The sequence below is a fragment of the Pecten maximus genome, chromosome 11 (genome assembly GCF_902652985.1).
Source record: "Pecten maximus chromosome 11, xPecMax1.1, whole genome shotgun sequence".
NCBI lineage: Eukaryota > Metazoa > Mollusca > Bivalvia > Pectinida > Pectinidae > Pecten > Pecten maximus.
In genome coordinates this window covers 38358798-38379556 of record NC_047025.1, presented here as the reverse complement: position 1 = coordinate 38379556, position 20759 = coordinate 38358798, and the positions used below count along the sequence as shown (strand labels likewise).

At 35.4% G+C, this 20759-nt stretch overlaps 1 protein-coding gene and 2 long non-coding RNA genes across 3 annotated transcripts; 2 read left to right on the top strand and 1 right to left on the bottom strand.

Annotated features, from left to right (window-relative positions):
- Positions 1 to 28: 28 nt before the first annotated feature.
- LOC117337761 (protein FAM92A-like) lies at positions 29 to 20645 on the top strand. Its single transcript, XM_033898873.1, has 7 exons — positions 29 to 146; positions 10464 to 10579; positions 11430 to 11554; positions 12314 to 12595; positions 13116 to 13229; positions 13739 to 13942; positions 16238 to 20645. Exons 1-7 carry the CDS (start codon positions 109 to 111, stop codon positions 16397 to 16399), a joined length of 1041 nt encoding a protein of 346 aa, XP_033754764.1. The 5' UTR covers positions 29 to 108; the 3' UTR covers positions 16400 to 20645.
- Positions 1122 to 3046, top strand: LOC117337765. Its single transcript, XR_004534903.1, has 2 exons — positions 1122 to 1387; positions 2634 to 3046. It is a non-coding gene; the product is annotated as an uncharacterized LOC117337765 (long non-coding RNA).
- LOC117337764 lies at positions 3824 to 7156 on the bottom strand. The gene is made up of 4 exons (XR_004534902.1): positions 6738 to 7156; positions 5948 to 6129; positions 5475 to 5606; positions 3824 to 4747 (listed from the first exon to the last, which is right to left on the bottom strand). It is a non-coding gene; the product is annotated as an uncharacterized LOC117337764 (long non-coding RNA).
- Positions 20646 to 20759: the final 114 nt, after the last annotated feature.

The window sequence follows — 20759 nt, the reverse complement described above, 5'->3', positions numbered from 1 at the left end:
TGTAGGGCGTTATCAGAGCTCTGAGCTCTCCTGTGAAGAAGGTAATAAATTTCTCAGCTAGGAATTCGAAGTTGTAATGTTTGGGAACAGCAATTGTTGCAGGATTTGATGATAATGAGTCGTACCGGTGCCGAGATGAGAGCTAGGTAAATATAATATCGTCGCTTTGTTACTGTTAAAACAAACATATTACTGTGACCAACACGATTTTCATATTTGTTTGCCTGGCTATTTTTTGAGACATTCGTGACTTGACTTGTCCTGTTTCAAGTTTGACAGTTTGCGCGGTTGTTACAGTAGATCTATCATATAGAAGATGATGCACTTGTATTCACTTGCGTTTGAAGTTCTTACAGTAAATTAATTACCTGGTGCTTGTTACCTCATCTTCAACACCGTTCTAATAACAGGTCAGGGAGAACCGGCAAACCTGACTTCTGTATCTAGATTTGGCTACATTACAATATAGACAAATCTGACCACACACATTTACTCCAACAATGTTAGAGTTACATGACGAGAAAGTTATGAAGGGCGCCACTTAACCTCTAACTGCCCAAGGGGAATTTACACGACACAGACTGTCAAATTGTCTAAGTTAGTATTTTGATTAATATTAAACAGCTAAATTACATTTAACAATTTAGCCCGAGTTTCCTCTGGCCCTGACACCATGTCTGGTGTACATGTAGGGCCAGAGCCCAATACTATATGAAAATGTGGAATTATCCGATATCGTTTGGTGTCGCTAAGAATTTGGTGCAAATACAATAAAATCGGGTGTGACATAACACCTACATGTACCTTACATATATGGATAAATGAGATATTTATTTACCCCAGGATATATTTGTATATGATATATAGGTAGTAGATGATCATCCATGTCTGGTGTAGGGCCAGAGGCCACTAGTACAGAGCAACCCGCTTATTTGCATAGCTCTTTTTCCATGACAAAATATGCAAATAACCCGAGTATTCGTATAGGTGGAGTTGGGTTTTGGCCCCTCTTATACACATGTAGATCGTCAGGTAGGTACTCAAAATGGGCGCTATATCAGTATATATGATTGTTTACATTATTTGCATTAAAAAGATATTTAAAAAAAAAAACATTATTTAAAGCGACTATTCGGGGAAACAAACTTAGTCTAGATGCATTATCTGGTCTTCCAAAAGTTCTATCACAGCAATGCGATGGTCAAGTTCTGCTTGCATTGTCCAGTTTTGACCACTTTAATTCGGGAAAAGACCTGTCCTAATATAACATATATCTATTTTTATAAGTCACGTGGTATTTCGAAAACGAGGCAGTGAGAAAACATCAACAGAAACACGTGAATTTTTAGAGATGTCCGATTCATCAAGCAGTCAAAGCAGTAACACGGTACGTAAATACTTAATGAACATGTCATATATGATGCATGTGTGGGATTTATACCTAAAGATTGTTTTCATATGACTTAAAACATGCAATAACAACAATAAAAACTGAAATCGGTGTGAATCGGCATCCGATGCAGAGATGGGGCCCAATGTGGGGTAATCTAATTTATGTCATCGTCACCGGTGATATCGCGATCAATTCATTTACGCTAAATCAATAGTTGTGTAGGCATATATATATATATATATATTAGAAAAGCAATCAAGACATAGTGTTATTGATTTAACAGGATATGAGTAGATGAGGTGAATGCTTACAGTAATTTAAACAATCAAATATCATATGCATGTAGACCTACAGTACATGTATTTCTCGACAGAAGTGAAGCTTCGGGAAACGTTTCAATTACAAATATGTTATACATGTATACATGCACATAACGGCTATTGACAAAGCCTCTTAGCTCCACGATTCTTACTTCCATGACGATATGTGTTTTGTTTTCTCATCAGTTTGAAGAACTTCATGTAATGAATTGCCAATTCAACCCTCGAGCTCTCTGTTTAGGACGGAGTTTCCAATTTTGGACAGCTCAATTTACTATTATCAATTAATAAAGCTAATCTATTTGTATATTTAAAGATCTATTGATTCTTTATGAAAAAAAAACCCTCAAAATATGCCATTTTATATTGTTATTTTATTTGTCTCTATATGTTGAATACATTTCAATTATGTTTAATTTTGAATAATGAGTTCCCCCATGGAAAGTTGTAATAGTTTGCATAGTACTGCTGTATGTATAACATTATTTAAATTTTGCACTTGAAGAATTCTTTTGATACCAAAGTCTTACCCCCATCATTACCATGTAAAGGAATGCTGCTGTCATTGATCACCAAACATAATCAATATACCAAATGGAGCATACGTATATACAAAATGTAGCTATAGACTAATCATACATTGTACTTTCATACCAGGCTTATGTGATCTTGTTAACTGAAGTGTATGAGAATACCTACTTTTGGTTGCTGAACATGCAAGTTTCTTTAGTTTTCTATTGTTACACATATATACATGAATTAGTATGTACATGTATACAAATATATGTACAAGTATATTGATATTTTGTCTTCGATATTCATAGCAATATAAAATTCATCAGTGAACTTTTCTGTTGCATTGCATTGTAAACTTTTTCCTTCAGTTTTGCTCTTACAATAATTTCTTGCTTTCTCATCAGATAGATTATGAATATGCACAAGTCCATACATCCCCAAGGAGGGGGAGGGGATCAAGGAGGAGGGGAGGAACCTGTGGACGGCCAAGGGGTCGAGGAAGGGGTCTCGGGGGAGACAGCAGTCCAAGGATGGAGAGAGGGCGAGGTAGAGGAAGGGGGCCAAGGGGTGCACGTGGTACAGTTGCTATGCTGCAGCAGGAGGATCGGGCCAGGGTATTGACATTGCAACAGCAAAGGAGAAGGGATCTACATGAACCTTGCGCTCCTATCATACAAAGCTAATAATCATATTTTTGTAATATTAGTAGTGTGACTTTTTGTATGCCACTTTACTGTTTTATGAATGTTATCCACAATTTACTTCATCATTCAAATTATTTTGACTAGTTGATAATCAATTACAAAGTACCGTATTAGTTCTTTTCATATCTTTTTTATTTTGATATTTCTTTGGCATGTACACAGACAAAAAGAACAGTAGACAATTTACCAAAGCATTCAGGAGACAATTTATACTATTTCTCACTGAAAATGTTAAATTTTACCAAAAATGCACAGACCCTCTCACACATCAAACATACTTCCCATATGTGTATGAACACCTAAGTTTTAGCCGAACAACCTCAACAAGTGAATGGTATGGTTATAAGACCTGTTTCTCTAAGTTGGTATTTACATTACACATGGGGGTATTTAATTTTAGATCACAGAATATTGAAAAAATATGCACTCCATTTTTTGTAATGCAACTAGACACTTGATTAGCACATTTATCAGAATGAACCATCTATGAACACAGTGTTATTATAAGTTAATAACAGCTACACACAGTGTTAGTACACACGTGCACCTCAAACACATTCTCACAAGTGAACACTTCGTATACACACTGATAATTGAACACTTCCTACGAACTAATAGTGAACACTTCCTACACATACTGATAGTGAACACTTCCTACACACACTGATAAGTGAACACTTCCTACACACACTGATAAGTGAACAATTCCTACACACACTGATAATTGAACACTTCCTACACACACTGATAATTGAACACTTTCTACACACACTGATAGTGAACACTTCCTACACACACTGATAGTGAACACTTCCTACACACACTGATAAGTGAACACTTCCTACAAACTGATAGTGAACAATTCCTACACACACTGATAATTGAACACTTCCTACACACACTGATAAGTGAACACTTCCTACACACACTGATAGTGAACACTTCCTATACACACTGATTAGTGAACACTTCCTGCAAACTGATAATTGAACACTTCCTATACACAATGTTGAAAGAACACCTGCACATACTGTCAAGTGAACACTCTCAAACACACACTAGTACTGAAATGTAAACACCTGCAATACACCATTAAGTGAACACCTACCTCCTACATGCTCTGAAATTGAACACCACATTTACACCATACTTACTTCCACAAACAATTATCACAAAACGCATACATACCTTAAATAAAACCTTAGTAGAAAAATTTGGGATGAAATTTGAGGGAAAAAGTTATATAAGTGCATTATAATTTATCAACTCCAAAACCAAAAATAAGGAAAAACAGTTATTGTTATACATTAGAATACTACAGTACACCCACCCACATGGATTTGTTCTATAATAATTGTTTTATGTGTTAGGATATAATCAGAAGGATGGACCTAAAGCCACTGATAAATTTAGTTCTTCAGCTAGTGTATCGTCAGCCAGGCCTAGTTTTTGACCTTTGCGAAAATGCAGGTGAACCAGAGGATCCACAAGATCCAGAGGATCCAGGACTAGTACCAAATGCTGCTCCTCCAATTCATTTCAACTGTACTGCACATCCAACATATCTGCACTGGACAATGATATTTGCACCACATGCTTTTCTTTGACAAGTTGTGGGTATTTGAACTGACGTGAGTTACAACAAGGCACTTTGGAAGCATATTGATTTCCTTTCTTCAACACTATCCTTTTGAGTGTCTGTTTCCACAATGTCTCCTTCATCCTCTGTAAGCTCATCATCAACATCAACCTCTTCCATTTCTATGGGATCTTCAGCCATTGGCAAGTGTTCAGGTTGATGTGTCTGAGGTATACTGGAAAGTAAAAGACAATGTACAATGTAATTCATTTAAACAAGAGGCCCAATGAACCTGTATCGCTCACTTGGCTATACAGCAACTTTGAAGTTATCTCGGTTATTTCTGAAGATACTATGAAGATTACCGCTTTATCAAAATCACAGTAGGCTAGGATTATCAATATCAATTAACTTCCAGCATACAACTAGGTTTCAGAGTTTCTGCTAGTGAGAAACCATTGTATTTTAAGATTAAGCCTATTTAACCCAAATTACATAGAATGAATGTCATTCATTTTGAACAAACTTGGTAGCCTTTTACACCAGCATGCTACAGGCCTAATATCAAGTCCCTGTGCCTCTTGGTCATTGAGTAAAAGTTGTTTTAAGTAAAACGTGGACACCGGATGGCCAGACAGAAAGACAGCAGGACAGACGTCGGATGCCGCACCAGTACTCCTCCACAGCAGCATATTACAGTTTTAATTATATGTTTCTTGGTTATTGACAAAAATGTCCTTTTAGTTTACAATTGAGGATGTTAGACCTTTGTGACCTTGAATGACATTGACAGCAAGGTCATCCATTTACAGACTGTGTGCAGGATGACAGGTGACAGAACATAATGTCCTGCAGGGAAATTGGGCGTACCGATACCTCTTTACTACTATATACAAGTAAATGTATTATTATAGCAACAAGAAGTCAAGAACACACCATAAAAAATAACACAACATACTTACTCAATAAATGAGGTGTCATCCTCTTTAGCCTTCTGTTGGTAATGGGAAAGCAAGCTGACATTAATGTTACTCTCGGAGTCTGATTGTAATGCTTCCACACAAGATAAATCAGACGAGTGTGATGACTGAGCTCTGAAATATTAAAATTATGAAAAATTACACAATTCTTTTAAAAACAAATAGATATGCCCGAAATGGTGTATTATTTATTCATGACATGCAGTAGCAGAGCATGTTTATAATTACAGAATATAAATTTAGTATGTTTGACTGCTCACCCTACCAAACAGTATGGTGCTGGGTCTAACAGTTAAAATATGTAAAATATGTTGTAAAAAACAAAATAGTAAAAACATTTATGGAATTACAATGTCATTTATGTGTGACCTGCTACAGTTTACTTCAACACGGAGATACATCAATGTATATTTTGAGGGGTTATAAATCCAACATAGTTAGATCCAAGAACTTACTCTATATCTGAGACATCGGAGGTCTATCTATAGCTATAGGTTCTTTATGGGCATGTGTAGGCGTAGATGTTACTGGTGTAGGGGTGCACACATGTGATGGCGGTCCGGGCGGCGGGCATAGAAGTTCCAGCTGGTGTGGGGATGTCTTCACCTGCATGAACTTTTTGTGTCACTGAAGTGCACTTGAAAAATATAAAAATAATTTTGTACTGCATGCTAAGTTATAATGATAATCTTTTCCCACAAATCGTAATTGTTACCACATTACAAAGAATGGAACAGAACAGCACTTGTATTTGAAGCCATACACCAATATTATTTGCAAACATCTGAAACATATAGGCCTATATGCCTACATGTAATATGATAGTTGTCAGGAAAGTCCCACTGAACTTTACACATATACCATTTTGTATTTAATAAAGAAAACAGTAAGCTTGATAGGTCTGAAATTAATCATCAGTCGTACATCAATTTATAATTTTTCATAATTAAAATAATAGTGGTATAAATATAGCCTATAGCTGTGATATGCGAACAATAAAAAAGCCGTATAAATTACCCCTTACGGGGCCCCATAAAACGGAGGTGGAATGTGTCTATCTCTTCATTCTACACATCATTTACATTTATGTTGCTTGAAACTAATAACCATTACACGCAAGCAACATACTTTATGCATTGTTTGTCAACAAAATTAAGGACATTTACGAGTTACATTCTGATAACGATATAAAATGTGCGGCAATAGAATAGAACTGACCCTACGCAGGCTACGGGCCGGGCTTACCACTTATCCAGAAGAATCCGTGCTGCATGCTCGTTTGTAGAGAAACTATTTTCTTCATTGAATGTCTTCCAACTAGTGTGTTGTTTCCCCAGTCATATAACCGGGTTGTCCTGTGACCATTTCTGTTTACGTCGCTTTGTTGCCGAACTCGTTTCAATTCTAGGCCGACATCTCTTGGCTTCGGAAGCCATGTTTCTGCCGATATATGTTTACGTTCTACTAACCTAGATTCTTGCGCATGCGCCCAAAGCGGGAAATTTGCATTTTATCTCGTCATTCGACAGTGAGAGGATTCCCCAGAAAATTATTATTTTTTAATTCTAGGGGTTATATATCGCCAAAACTTCAATAAGAATTTTTCATAAGAGAGTATTTTCTTTATGGATTTGCCGTTTTTTCAACTTTGACCTATTTCTTCCCCGAATAGTCGCTTTAAAATATAAGAGTAAATACGAAATACATGGGTTGTTATTCTTCGTAAATGTACAAATAAAAATATTTGCATACACTTCATTGTTTACTATTTGTCACTCTGGGTCCGATATCGGTCATACACGCGTGGGTCGGCACTACGATGTACAATGTCATCATTTCAATTAACATTCATTATCGTCTCGAGATGCGTTGTGTTCCTGCTATGAGTGTATTAGTCGTTTGATCATAGATGATGAACTGCTGAAGCAATAGACTGTCTTAAATGATCGTGACATGTGTATAGTTGATTGGGTTTGTTTTGGAAAATGGCGCACACTCAAAAAGAGTTGTCGTTCATTACACATATGCCCCCACAATGCAACGCGCATATAGTAAACAATCATGGCGATCGCAACCTGCCTCAACGAGTGTTCAAGTGCACAGAACACAGGTTTGGATCGATGCTATAATAAATAAACAAATTTCATCAAAAGATGAGGCATATAAATATTTCATTCAGTAATTCTTTTGCACAAATTATGCTACTGATCATGATATGGTCTGGATAATAACTAAATGTCAATATCGATGCATCGAACGTAACCTGTAATGACGAAGTGTGAACCAATGATTAGATAACGTTGTACATCGTGTCAAATCAATATGTAAGTTAAAACCCATTTCATAAAACTTTTATTACGGGAAAATCACAAAAATACCCTAAAATCAATTAAAATTTTCTATTTTTTGGAATTTTTATATGCATATAAGCGGGAGTCAATGTTTTAGTCGATGCAAATACACGGGATTAAAATACAAAGATAAAGAAGAAGAAAATCGGGACCTGAGAATTTTATGCAAATAAGCGGGTTATTAGCTCACCTGGTCCGAAGGACCAAGGTGAGCTTATGCCATACCGTGGCGTCCGTCGTCCGTCGTCCGTCCGTCGTCTGTCGTCCGTCGTCTGTCGTCCGTCGTCCGTCGTCCGTCCGTCCGTCAACAATTGACTTCTTCTTCATAACCACTGATCAGAATTTGACCAAATTTGGTCAGAAGCATCCCTATGGGTAGGGGACTCAAAATTGTACAAATGATGGGGCTGACCCCCCAGGGGCCTGAGGTGCGGGGCCAAAAGGGGTCAATTTGGCTATATTGATATAAACGACTTCTTCTCTGAAACCGAGCAAAGGATATTGCTCCTATTTGTCTGGAAGTATCACTATGGGGTGGGGATTCAAAATTGTACAAATGGTGGTGCTGACCCCCAGGGGCCTGAGGGGCGGGGCCAAAAGGTGTCAATTTGGCCATATTGATATAAACGACTTCTTCTCTGGAACCGAGCAAAGGATATTGCTCCTATTTGTCTGGAAGCATCACTATTGGGTGAGGATTCAAAATTGTACAAATGGTGGTGCTGACCCCCTAGGGGCCTGAGGGGCGAGGCAAAAATGGGTCAATATAGCTACCATATTGATATAAACGACTTCTTCTCTGGAACCGAGCAAAGGATATCAATCATATTTGCCTGGTAGCATAACTTTGGGGTGGGGATTCAAAATTGTACAAATGGTGGTGCTGACCCCCTAGGGGCCTGAGGGGCGAGGCAAAAATGTGTCAATATAGCTACCATATTGATATAAACGACTTCTTCTCTGGAACCGAGCAAAGGATATCACTCATATTTGTCAGTAGCATCACTTTGGGGTGGGGATTCAAAATTGTACAAATGATGGGGCTAACCTCCAGGGGCCGGAAGGGCGGGGCCAAATGTGGTCATTTGGGCTATATTGATATAAACAACTTCTTCTCTGAAACCGAACAAACGATATTGCTCATATTTGCCTGGTAGCAACACTATGGGGTGGGGATTCAAAATTGTACAAATGGTGTGGCTGACCCCGGGGGGCCTGAGGGGCGGGGCCAAGAGGGGTCAATTTGGCTTTATTGATATAAACGACTTCTTCTCTGAAACCGAGCAAAGGATATTGCTCCTTTTTGCCTGGAAGCAATCACTATGGGGTGGGGATTCAAAATTGTACAAATGGTGGTGCTGACTCCCTAGGGGCCTGAGAGGCGGGGCAAAAATGGGTCAATAAAGCTATATTGATATTAACGACTTCTTCTCTGAAACTAAGCAATGGATATCACTCATATTTGCCAGGTAGCAACCCCCTAGGGTAGGGATTCAAAATTGTACAAATGACAGGGCTGACCCCAGGGGACCTAAGAGGCGGGGCCAAAAGGGGTTATTTTGGCAAAATTGATATAAACAACTTTTTCTCTGAAAATAAGCAATGGATATCTTTAATATTTGACTGGTAGCATTCACTTTGGTTAAGGATTCAAAATTGTACAAATGATGGGGCCGACCCCCTGGAGGCTGAGGGGCTCGGCCAAAAGGTGTCAATTTGGCTAAATTGATATGAACAACTTCTCTGAAACAGCTCATATTTGACTATTAGCATCCTATTGGGGTAGGGATTCAAAATTGTATAAAGGAAGGAGCTGACTCCCAGGGGGCAGAGGGCAGGGCCAAAAGGGGCCAATTGGTCTAAACAAAATCTTCTCTGAAACTAAGCAATGGATATCACTCACATTTGTGTGGTAGCATATATATCCCTATGGGGTCGCGCCAAAAGTCAATTTCATTTCATGGATTAATGTACCTTTTGGCATTTTTAGTATTAAAATAAAACCAATGTACATGTACCCATATAAAATGCTTATGATATATATTGACATAGCAATACCAGCAACAAATATACTTAAGCATCATTCTTGTTTCATATCTCATGAAACCAGGTGAGCGATACAGGCCCTCTGGGCCTCTTGTTCAAATAAGCGATATGCAAATAAGTGGGCTCCTCTGTATATGAAAATGTGAAATTATATGACACCGTTTGGTGTCGCTAAGAATTTGGTACAAATACATAATAAAATCAGGTGTGACATAACACCTACCTTACATATATGGATAAATGAGATATTTATTTACCTCAGAATACCCATTTAGTCCTATCTAGGTGTTTTATTTCGTCCATATAGACCCTCGACTGTTAATAAATGAGAATCAACACCTTCCTTTGGCTTTATATCCATACAATCAAAGGATGACTGCTACCTGCAATACATACACATAATATAATGATTAGTTAATTAATGACTGCTAAATGTGATTAAAAACATAGGTTAAGTGTTACAAAAAAGGCCTCCATACACAAAAAATATACCATTTGATAAAGTAAATTGGTACCTTTGCATCTCTTTCAGATATTTTTATTCCATACTTTAATCATTTACTTTTCGTTTCAGTGAAACTCAGTCTAAATTCATACAAGATCGTGTGTCCTTGGTGGAAAAACATTTTGGACAACTATGCGACACCATGTCTTCTATAACAAGAAAAACAGCACGACTAAGAGATAAAGGTAACTTGTGACAGAGGAAGTTTTACATGTAAAGGAAAAGTGCTTGTAACTGCAGCACATAATCACTGAGGTTATATTTTAGTCCATCTTTATCAGATGGTGGACTATTCAAATCACATTAGGTATAGGTGGTCTGTCGTCCATCTGTCAACAAGCCTTGTAATCAATATTTCTTCAGGGAAGTACTGGAGGCATGTTTTTCAAACATTATTTGTAGGTTCCCCTTGATCCCTATTGTCCCCATTTAATTTTGAATCTGATTGGAAAACAAAAAGATTGACAGGTGGCCATCTTGGATTTTGACAATTTTTTATTGATAGATATTTTAGAAATTTCTAAGATCTTTCTTAGACTTAATTTGTAGGTTCCACCTGTTATCAAATGGGAAAGAAGGGAAAAGTACAGTCATTCATAGTAATGGTTATCTTCATGGAAAGTATAAAGTAGCTCATGATCAGGATGGTGGGAAGTTCCATCGAGGATGAACTGATCATGATCATCAAAATGTTTATTCACTTGATACCAAGGCCATACGATGGTTCCTTTTACAGCAGCATTGTCATCTTGGAATTTTGACTTTGTTAGGCATAATGTTAAAATGGAATCTTTCGATAGATATAACAATACACAAAGTGTTTCTCTTATTTGAACTATAAAAAATATATATGTATCTGCATTAAATTGTATAAATGTATACAAATGTAAACATTCAACAGCCAACTGAGCCATAATCTGGTACAACTAGGGAGAAATGAATCACCATTGGTGATATTTTGCTCATACGTGCATCCATTGGAACAGGCTAAATACTGCAACAAAGATATATATATTTACCTTTTCTTTATTTCAGGAGATCAGTTGGCTAAGGACATAACAACCTATTCTGAGGCTGATTCCCATAACCCATCAATGCTTAGATGTCTTACAGAATTTGCAACAAACCTATCAGCTATTCAAGATTATAGACAAGCAGAGGTATATGTAGTAAAAGTGCCGATTTGAAAAAAAATAACCTTCAGGCTCAAAATCGGAAAATATTTATTAACACCTTCCCTACACAAGCACATCTGATGGTATATTTTACATAATTCAATTGTTTTACAGTTTCAGTAACTGAATAATAACTTGCAAGTAAAACCAATAACATGCAAGTAAAACCAAGCTCTAGACATGCATTAAAAGTTACTAGCACTTTATCGATGTAACCTTTTTTTGTTGCTATTTCTGATATATAAATAAATGTAGGATACCCCAGTCATAACAAAAATAACTCAAAGTGGTATCCCTAGAGATGCTGTACTGATATATTATATAGGATACCCCAATCATCACAAAAATAACTCAAAGTGGAATCCCTGGAGATGCTGTACTGATATATAATATAGGATACCCCAGTCATAACAAAAATAACTCAAAGTGGTATCCCTAGAGATGCTGTACTGATATATAATATAGGATACCCCAGTCATAACAAAAATAACTCAAAGTGGTATCCCTAGAGATGCTGTACTGATATATAATATAGGATACCCCAGTCATAACAAAAATAACTCAAAGTGGTATCCCTAGAGATGCTGTACTGATATATTATATAGGATACCCCAGTCATAACAAAAATAACTCAAAGTGGTATCCCTGCTGTACTGGTACCTAACCTGAAGGAATTCTGTTGCAATCTTATCATCAACTAAGAACAAATACCAATATATCAAGGCTTGTTGAAATATTTTTCAGGTTACAAGACTAGATGCCAAAGTTGTACAACCTTTAAGTAACTATGGAATTAAGTGCAAACAAGCAAAAAATGACCTCAAATCAGCATTTACAGCTCAGGATAAAGAATCGAAACAGAAAAGAAAACTAGACATGCTTCGACAGAAGAATCCAGGAGACCGATCTCAGATCTCACAGGCAGAGACAGAGCTACAGAAGGCCAGTGTGGAGGCGTCACGCACATCAAAGAACCTCCATCAACAGGTTGACAAGTTCGAGTTGGAAAAACTAAAAGATATAAAGGTAAGTGTTGAAAATGCTAATTTTAATGACATGGATGATGACAGAAAGATTACAAGCCTGTTAATTCTGTTTTATCTATTTGAAATAAGATTTATTCATTTGAATATAAAATGTACATGGATTATAAGAAGTTTATATTCAGAGAGTATTATATTGGAGTACTATAGGGTGCTGTACATTATCAGATGTAATTTTCATTGTTTATAATTAAGATATTTATAAAACCTGTACAAGTCCTATGCTATAACATGTATCAAAGATTTAATTTTTTACTAATTCAATTAGTTGTTACTATTTGTTCATTGAATTTGTACTCACTGTTCAGTTAATTTCAACCAGATATTAAATTTATTTTCACTAGCTGTTCAATTAAATTCTAGCCAGATATTCAATTAATTTTCACTAGCTATTCAATTAATTTCTTCCAGATATTCAATTGATTTTCACTAGCTGTTCAATTAATTTCTACTAGTTGTTGAGTTAACTAGTTTTTCACCAGAAATTTGTATTTTTGTTTTAGAAAATGTTGAGTGACTTTGTGAACATAGAGATGATGTTCCATGCCAAGGCCCTAGAGGTGTACACACAGTGCTACCAGAACATATCCTCTGTCGACGTGGAGGAGGACATAGATGTAAGTCATTCCTACAATACTACAATATATTTTATTCAAATTTAGTTCAATAACAATTAAAGTTGATTGTATTAAAAAATAAGTATATATTTTTTAGAAAAACTTCTACTAGTTATAATTTATTGGAATAGTCTGTGTTATTGTCATGTGGTAATTTAAGTGTGAGAAAATGAGATGTGTATCATGTGTCAGTTGTGTGGCGAGTGAGAGCCCCCCTGTGCGGGGACATTGTTTATATTTTGAAGACTGACCCCAAGGCCCCAACCTTGGCAGCCTTCCAATGTTTACATGTTCTGGGGAATTAAATGTTTGTGTGTAAAAAAAAAAAAAGAAAGTCATTCCTACGTTAAATAGGGCACAGTAAAAACAAATTTGACAGGTAATACCAGACATTTTCAGCAGTCAATGCTTCAGCTTTTTGATAGTTTCTTTGTACTTTGTGTGGTTATGAATTTCATCAATGTTTCAGATTTGCAAAAAATGCATGTAAAGAATTTTTTTTTTTATAGGAATTCCGCTCCAAGCTCACCCCTCCTAACTCTGCAGCCAGGATGAATATGGTCAGATCTTCATCTTATTCTTCTCTCAACACCAACACAAACTCCAAGCAGACGACACCCACCAAAATGAACCGACAACTATCAGCACCTACAAGTTCTCAATCCACGCCAACCAAACCCCCCGTAGGATCACAGTCCCGAACACGAATACCGGTAAATAATTGAAATTAAAGAACAATTGAAGAAAATAATCTTAAAACCATTTGATGTTATGGATATTAATATTTCAATCAATCCAGCATAAAAATCTTAGTTAATAGACACTTTAATGGATTGGTGTCCTACTATTGTTAAATAATGTTTGTTTAATGGATTGGTGTCCTACTATTGTTAAATTTAATGATTGGTGTCCTACTGTTGTTAAATTTGATGGATTGGTGTCCTACTGTTGTTAAATTTGATGGATTGGTGTCCTACTGTTGTTAAATAATGTTTGTTTATTGGATTGATGTCCTACAATTGTTAAATTTAATGAATTGATGTCCTACTGTTGTTAAATTTAATGGATTAGTGTCCTACTATTGTTGAATAATGTTTGTTTATTGGATTGATGTCCTACTGTTGTTAAATTTAATGGATTGATGTCCTACTATTGTTAAATTTAATGGATTGGTGTCCTACTATTGTTAAATTTAATGATTGGTGTCCTACTGTTGTTAAATTTGATGGATTGGTGTCCTGCTGTTGTTAAATTTGATGGATTGGTGTCCTACTGTTGTTAAATAATGTTTGTTTATTGGATTGATGTCCTACAATTGTTAAATTTAATGAATTGATGTCCTACTGTTGTTAAATTTAATGGATTGGTGTCCTACTATTGTTTAATAATGTTTGTTTAATGGATTGGTGTCCTACTGTTGTTGAATAATGTTTGTTTAATGGATTGATGTCCTACTGTTGTTAAATTTAATGAATTGATGTCCTACTGTTGTTAAATTTATGGATTGGTGTCCTACTGTTGTTTAATAATGTTTGTTTAATGGATTGGCGTCCTACTATTGTTGAATAATGTTTGTTTATTGGATTGATGTCCTACTGTTGTTAAATTTAATGGATTGATGTCCTACTATTGTTAAATTTAATGGATTGATGTCCTACTGTTGTTAAATTTAATGGATTGATGTCCTACTATTGTTAAATTTAATGGATTGGTGTCCTACAATTGTTAAATTTTATGGATTGATGTCCTACTATTGTTAAATTTAATGGATTGGTGTCCTACTATTGTTAAATTTAATGGATTAGTGTCCTACTATTGTTACATAATGTTTGTTTAATGGATTGGTTTCCTACTGTTGTTAAATTTAATGGATTGATGTCCTACTATTGTTAAATAATGTTTGTTTCATGGATTGATGTCCTACAATTGTTAAATAATGTTTGTTTAATGGATTGATGTCCTACTGTTGTTAAATTTAATGGATTGATGTCCTACTGTTGTTAAATTTAATGGATTGGAGTCCTACTATTGTTAAATTTAATGGATTGATGTCCTACTATTGTTAAATAATGTTTGTTTAATGGATTTATGTCCTACAATTGTTAGATTTAATGGATTGATGTCCTGCTATTGTTAAATTTAATGGATTGATGTCCTACTATTGTTAAATAATGTTTGTTTAATGGATTGGTGTCCTACTATTGCTAAATTTAATGGATTGATGTCCTACTATTGTTAAATTTAATGGATTGATGTCCTACTATTGTTAAATGTTTGTTTAATGGATTGATGTCCTACTGTTGTTAAATTTAATGGATTGATGTCCTACTATAGTTAAATTTAATGGATTGATGTCCTACTATTGTTAAATGTTTGTTTAATGGATTGGTGTCCTACTGTTGTTAAATTTAATGGATTGGTGTCCTACTATTGTTAAATAATGTTTGTTTAATGGATTGATGTCCTACTATTGTTGAATAATGTTTGTTTACAATTATGGTGGATTTGGATGTACATGTACTCTGTAACTTTCAATTCTGACTTAAGCTACAGAGGGCAGGAATTTACTCCTTTTTTCTTTTTTCTTTTGTTTTTGTAAAATTTAAGTTTAAATATGCAACACTGATATTGTCATTTTCTGAAAGTTGTAGTACACACATGCATGAAGACATATGACTTGGAAAAAGTGTTATCAGGATCTGCATGGTTAAATGTCATATATGATCTTAATATCTATAGGTGAAAAGGTCAAATTTGTTCTCCATTGTCCTGTTGAAAGAGTCAATGAGATAATGTTCATGTACCTGGTGAATGAAACTGAAAAGGCCTTAACATTATCTGAATTCTTTAATTTAAAAAAAAAATATATATATAATGGCCCAAAATATTCTTTTAATAGCTCCGAACATATACTGGAAAATGTCCTCTTTGGTCCTAAGCTTCACAGATTTAAAGTACAAAATGTGTTCTTTTGAAATATTCAACTTATCCTGTATATTGATATATAGGTAATGGATCTTGATGATGATGATGACGACGATGATGACGAAGATGATGATGACGAAGAAGAGGAAACGGAGGATGAAGATGATGAAACAGAATCAGAATTATCAACAGCAAGATCTCAACAAAAGCAGCAATCACAGCCAAGACGTGTGTTGCCGCGGTAGGACAACTGAATATTATTGTGACTTTTAGTCTGCAGATCTGTGATAAGTCATCCGTCCATGGCCAGAGGGGCTCAAAACTGGGTTTGCTGCAAGATCTTCGATGTAGTTCACACTGTTGAGCATAAGTTGTGTAATCTAAATGTATTGACAAGCCAATGTAATGAATGCCAGTAAAAAGTTTCTAAGCATTTCAAGATATTTTAATCTTAATGTGATTAACCATGATAACATTATAAAAATAAGATATTTTGAAATTTACGAAATCATTTTCATGACTAAATGCATTTGAATCTACCATTTAAGCTGAGAGAAATGGCTTGAACCTGTATAAAGTCCAGTTCTTCTCTGCCACTTTGATTAGTCAAATTTTACCTCAATTTCCTACAGATCCTATCAGATACAGCTTTCTCAGACTAGTACCTTGTAGTGCCATATATATAACATTGTAGCCTGTACTCAAAGAAATGTACCAAAATTGTTATCAGGTAACCGAGGAAAATTATTGTCAGTATTATGAACCCCTTTTCTATATTTTTACAACTCTTTACCTTATTCCTACAAACATTTATTTACCTGATTCCTACAAACCTTTATCATGTTATTTGAAACTTCCATACTGAGCTACTAAGCATGATCCCAGTACATCTAAGATGGAAATATACCTGTTATTATTCCCTTTAACAATCCACCAGTTTACCTTCAATTTTATGGGGATTCATGGTACACAACGTTTGTCTTTTGTCTAACGTTATATTTATCTGTGTATAGACCATCTTCACAGATACATATAGACATTGCAGTATATACTGTAAACACTTCGGTGTACTGGTACTCAATTTGTATAATATTTTAACAGATTAGGGTAATAATGAATTGGTGCACAGTTATAGCATACAGAAACTGTAATCAGGGCAGGTATGATTTATTGCCATGCCATGTGTTCAGTTCAGTTTCATAGAAACAACACTAGATTATAGTTACATTGTAATCAATCCAACAAATAGATCCATTATGGTTTTGAAAGTACCAGGTATTCCTCAGATTTTGAGTTAAATACATATTAAGATAAAACTATTACATTTTGTAGTTTAGGTTATACAGTAATGATCATACTGACAAAACAGAACAAGACATAATTACATACATGTCGTTCTTTTTTAAATTGTATGAACTTGAGACAAATAACCTTTTCAGCATAAAGTATGTTTTAATTTAAGATAATTAACTGTTACATATATATATAATCCTGAATAAGTATACAATATGTATGTGCTGTTGTTTAATACCTGGGTACACTAGTGTTTGCAGATGTGTCATAGTGTTATTTATTATTTATTGATGGTGAATTATCAATGTATTCATGTATATGAAACTTAATGTAAAGGATGGTATGTGCACTTTAAAAGTTTATTCTACATTAGCCTTGAATTGTTGAATAGCAATCATTTCTGAAATTGTCAGGTGCTGTAGTGATCGGAAGGGGTGATGGATATATGTGAATCAGCAGGTATTAATCTCTAATGTTACACCCTGCAAATGGATTTGAAAATTTGTTACTCCATATAGTGATAGAACTACGGTATACCTCCTATTGCTACACACATATATATACTGTAATACAGGATTTACATATGGAGGCATATTCGTTTTTTCCGATATTATTGTGTGGATTCAACATAATCAAATTATAATTCATGATTATGTCCCAATCTATAGTGCCTAAGATGACAATGCCATTGTCTGCAACTGATACTACACAGAAATTAGAAACATTTACTACATAAACTTGCCATGAAGGTGTTCCTGTATATGGTACCTAAGTGTCTTGGGAAGGTGGAGTATCATACTGTCTTGTTTGACTACATATAGGTACCCTTTAGAGGTATGGCTAGACATTTTATAGATTGTTAGTATACTCCTATTTGAGGCCAGATGGACAATCTTCACAGGTAAGATCGAATAGGAGCACTTCTCTAGGAAAGTAAAGTACAGGGCTTTTTTTCAGTTTGATGTTGCAGTTTTAATGGTTTGACTAGAATATATATTACATGGTAAGATTCGAATGTAACACTTTGTTTAACAGCAAGTCAAGTGGCATAACAGTATATAGTATGTGGTGTTCTTGTTTAAATTTCAGGTATACATGTACCTATACCTATGGCTTAACAATTTTCTATCTTCTTCCAAATAAGTCCTTGATTATATGATGACCTATTGAACACAATAGAAATAGGTCAATTGGTTTAGAGTGATATGGACATCTTACACCTGGGTATAGATTTTGTGGGGGTCAGAACCCAGGCAAAGCTCAGGCAAAGCTGAAGTCCTGACCAAAAGAATCTACACCTAATAATAACACTATCTTTCATACCTCTCAGTTGACTACTGTATTTACTGACCCTGAAGTCTACACCCAGTGGTACACTATCCATATCTTCCATCCTTCATATTGACTCTATATGTACCTAGAAATTACTCTTGGTATGTTCCTATTACATGTAGTGTTAAATGACACTCAAATAGTTAAAAAAACAAAAAGTTAAAATATGCATTGTTCTAATGTACTAGCTCCATTGCAGGTGTAAATCATATTACCTGATTTATGTACATTGTGTTTCTAAGTACTGTACATGGAAATTGTATTACCTGGTATGTGTGCAACATATTATCTAGTATATGTACATCGTATTACCCTGTATGGGTACATTGTATTTCCCGGTAGTGTACATTGTATTACCTGGTATGTGTATATTGTATTACCTGGTATGTGTACATTGTATTACCTGGTATGTGTATATCATATCGTATTACCCGGTATGTGTACATTGTATTACCCTGTATGGGTACATTGTATTACCCTGTATGGGTACATTGTATTACCCTGTATGGGTACATTGTATTACCTGGTATGTGTACATCATATTACCCGGTATGTGTACATTGTATTACCTGGTATGTATACATTGTATTACCCAGTATGTGTATATCGTATTACCCGGTATGTGTACATCGTATTACCCGGTATGTGTACAATGTTTTACCTGGTATGGGTACATCATATTACCCTGTATGGGTACATTGTATTACCTGGTATGTGTACAATGTATTACCTGGTATGTGTACATTGTATTACCCAGTAAGTGTATATTGTAATACCCTGTATGAGTACATTATATTACCCAGTATGTGTACATCGTATTACCTGGTATGTGTACATTGTATTACCCAGTAAGTGTACATCGTATTACCCTGTATGAGTACATTATATTACCCGGTATGTGTACATCGTATTACCTGGTATGTGTACATTGTATTACCCAGTAAGTGTACATCGTATTACCCTGTATGAGTACATTATATTACCCGGTATGTGTATATCGTATTACCCGGTAGGGTATTACCCTGTATGGGTACATTGCATTACCCGATATGTGTACATTGTATTACCTGGTATGTGTATATCGTGTCGTATTACCCGGTATGTGTACATTGTATTACCCGGTATGTGTACAATGTATTACCCGGTATGGGTACATTGTATTACCCTGTATGAGTACATTGTATTACCCGGTATGTGTACAATGTATTACCTGGTATGTGTACATTGTATTACCTGGTATGTGTACAATGTATTACCCGGTATGTGTACACCGTATTACCCGGTATGTGTACATTGTATTACCCAGTAAGTGTACATCGTATTACCCGGTATGTGTACATTATATTACCCGGTATGTGTACATTGTATTACCCGGTATGTGTACAATGTATTACCTGGTATGGGTACATTGTATTACCTGGTATGGGTACATTGTATTACCCAGTAAGTGTACATTGTATTACCCTGTATGAGTACATTATATTACCCGGTATGTGTACAATGTATTATCTGGTATGGGTACATTGTATTACCCGGTAGTGTATATTGTATTACCCGGTATGTGTACAATGTATTATCCGGTATGTGTACAATGTATTACCCGGTATGTGTACATTATATTACCCGGTATGTGTACAATGTATTACCGGGTAGTGTATATTGTATTACCCGGTATGTGTACAATGTATTACCCGGTATGGGTACATTGTATTACCCGGTATGGGTACATGGATGCTAGTTAGTTTACTTCTGTATGATTCACTATACAAATGAATGATTCACTGTTAATTATGGGTTATCTTTATTACTATGTTACATGTATGCATGATTTGATATTAAAACATAAATGCATTATTGACTATTCAACCAAAGTTTTTTTTTGTCATGTTAACTTACTTGGCCAAAAGGACATCCATCAATAATCATCTGTGTGAAGAAGATGAACGGATGATGCACATATCATCAAAAAAAAATAACAAA

What these genes read in the sequence shown, in the direction of transcription:
- LOC117337761 (XM_033898873.1), top strand. Translation starts at nt 109, where the DNA reads ATGATAATGAGTCGTACCGGTGCCGAGATGAGAGCTAG. An exon ending in AAGATTATAGACAAGCAGAG is followed by an intron (nt 11,555 to 12,313) that starts GTATATGTAGTA and finishes AATATTTTTCAG; the next exon opens with GTTACAAGACTAGATGCCAA. An exon ending in AGTCCCGAACACGAATACCG is followed by an intron (nt 13,943 to 16,237) that starts GTAAATAATTGA and finishes ATTGATATATAG; the next exon opens with GTAATGGATCTTGATGATGA.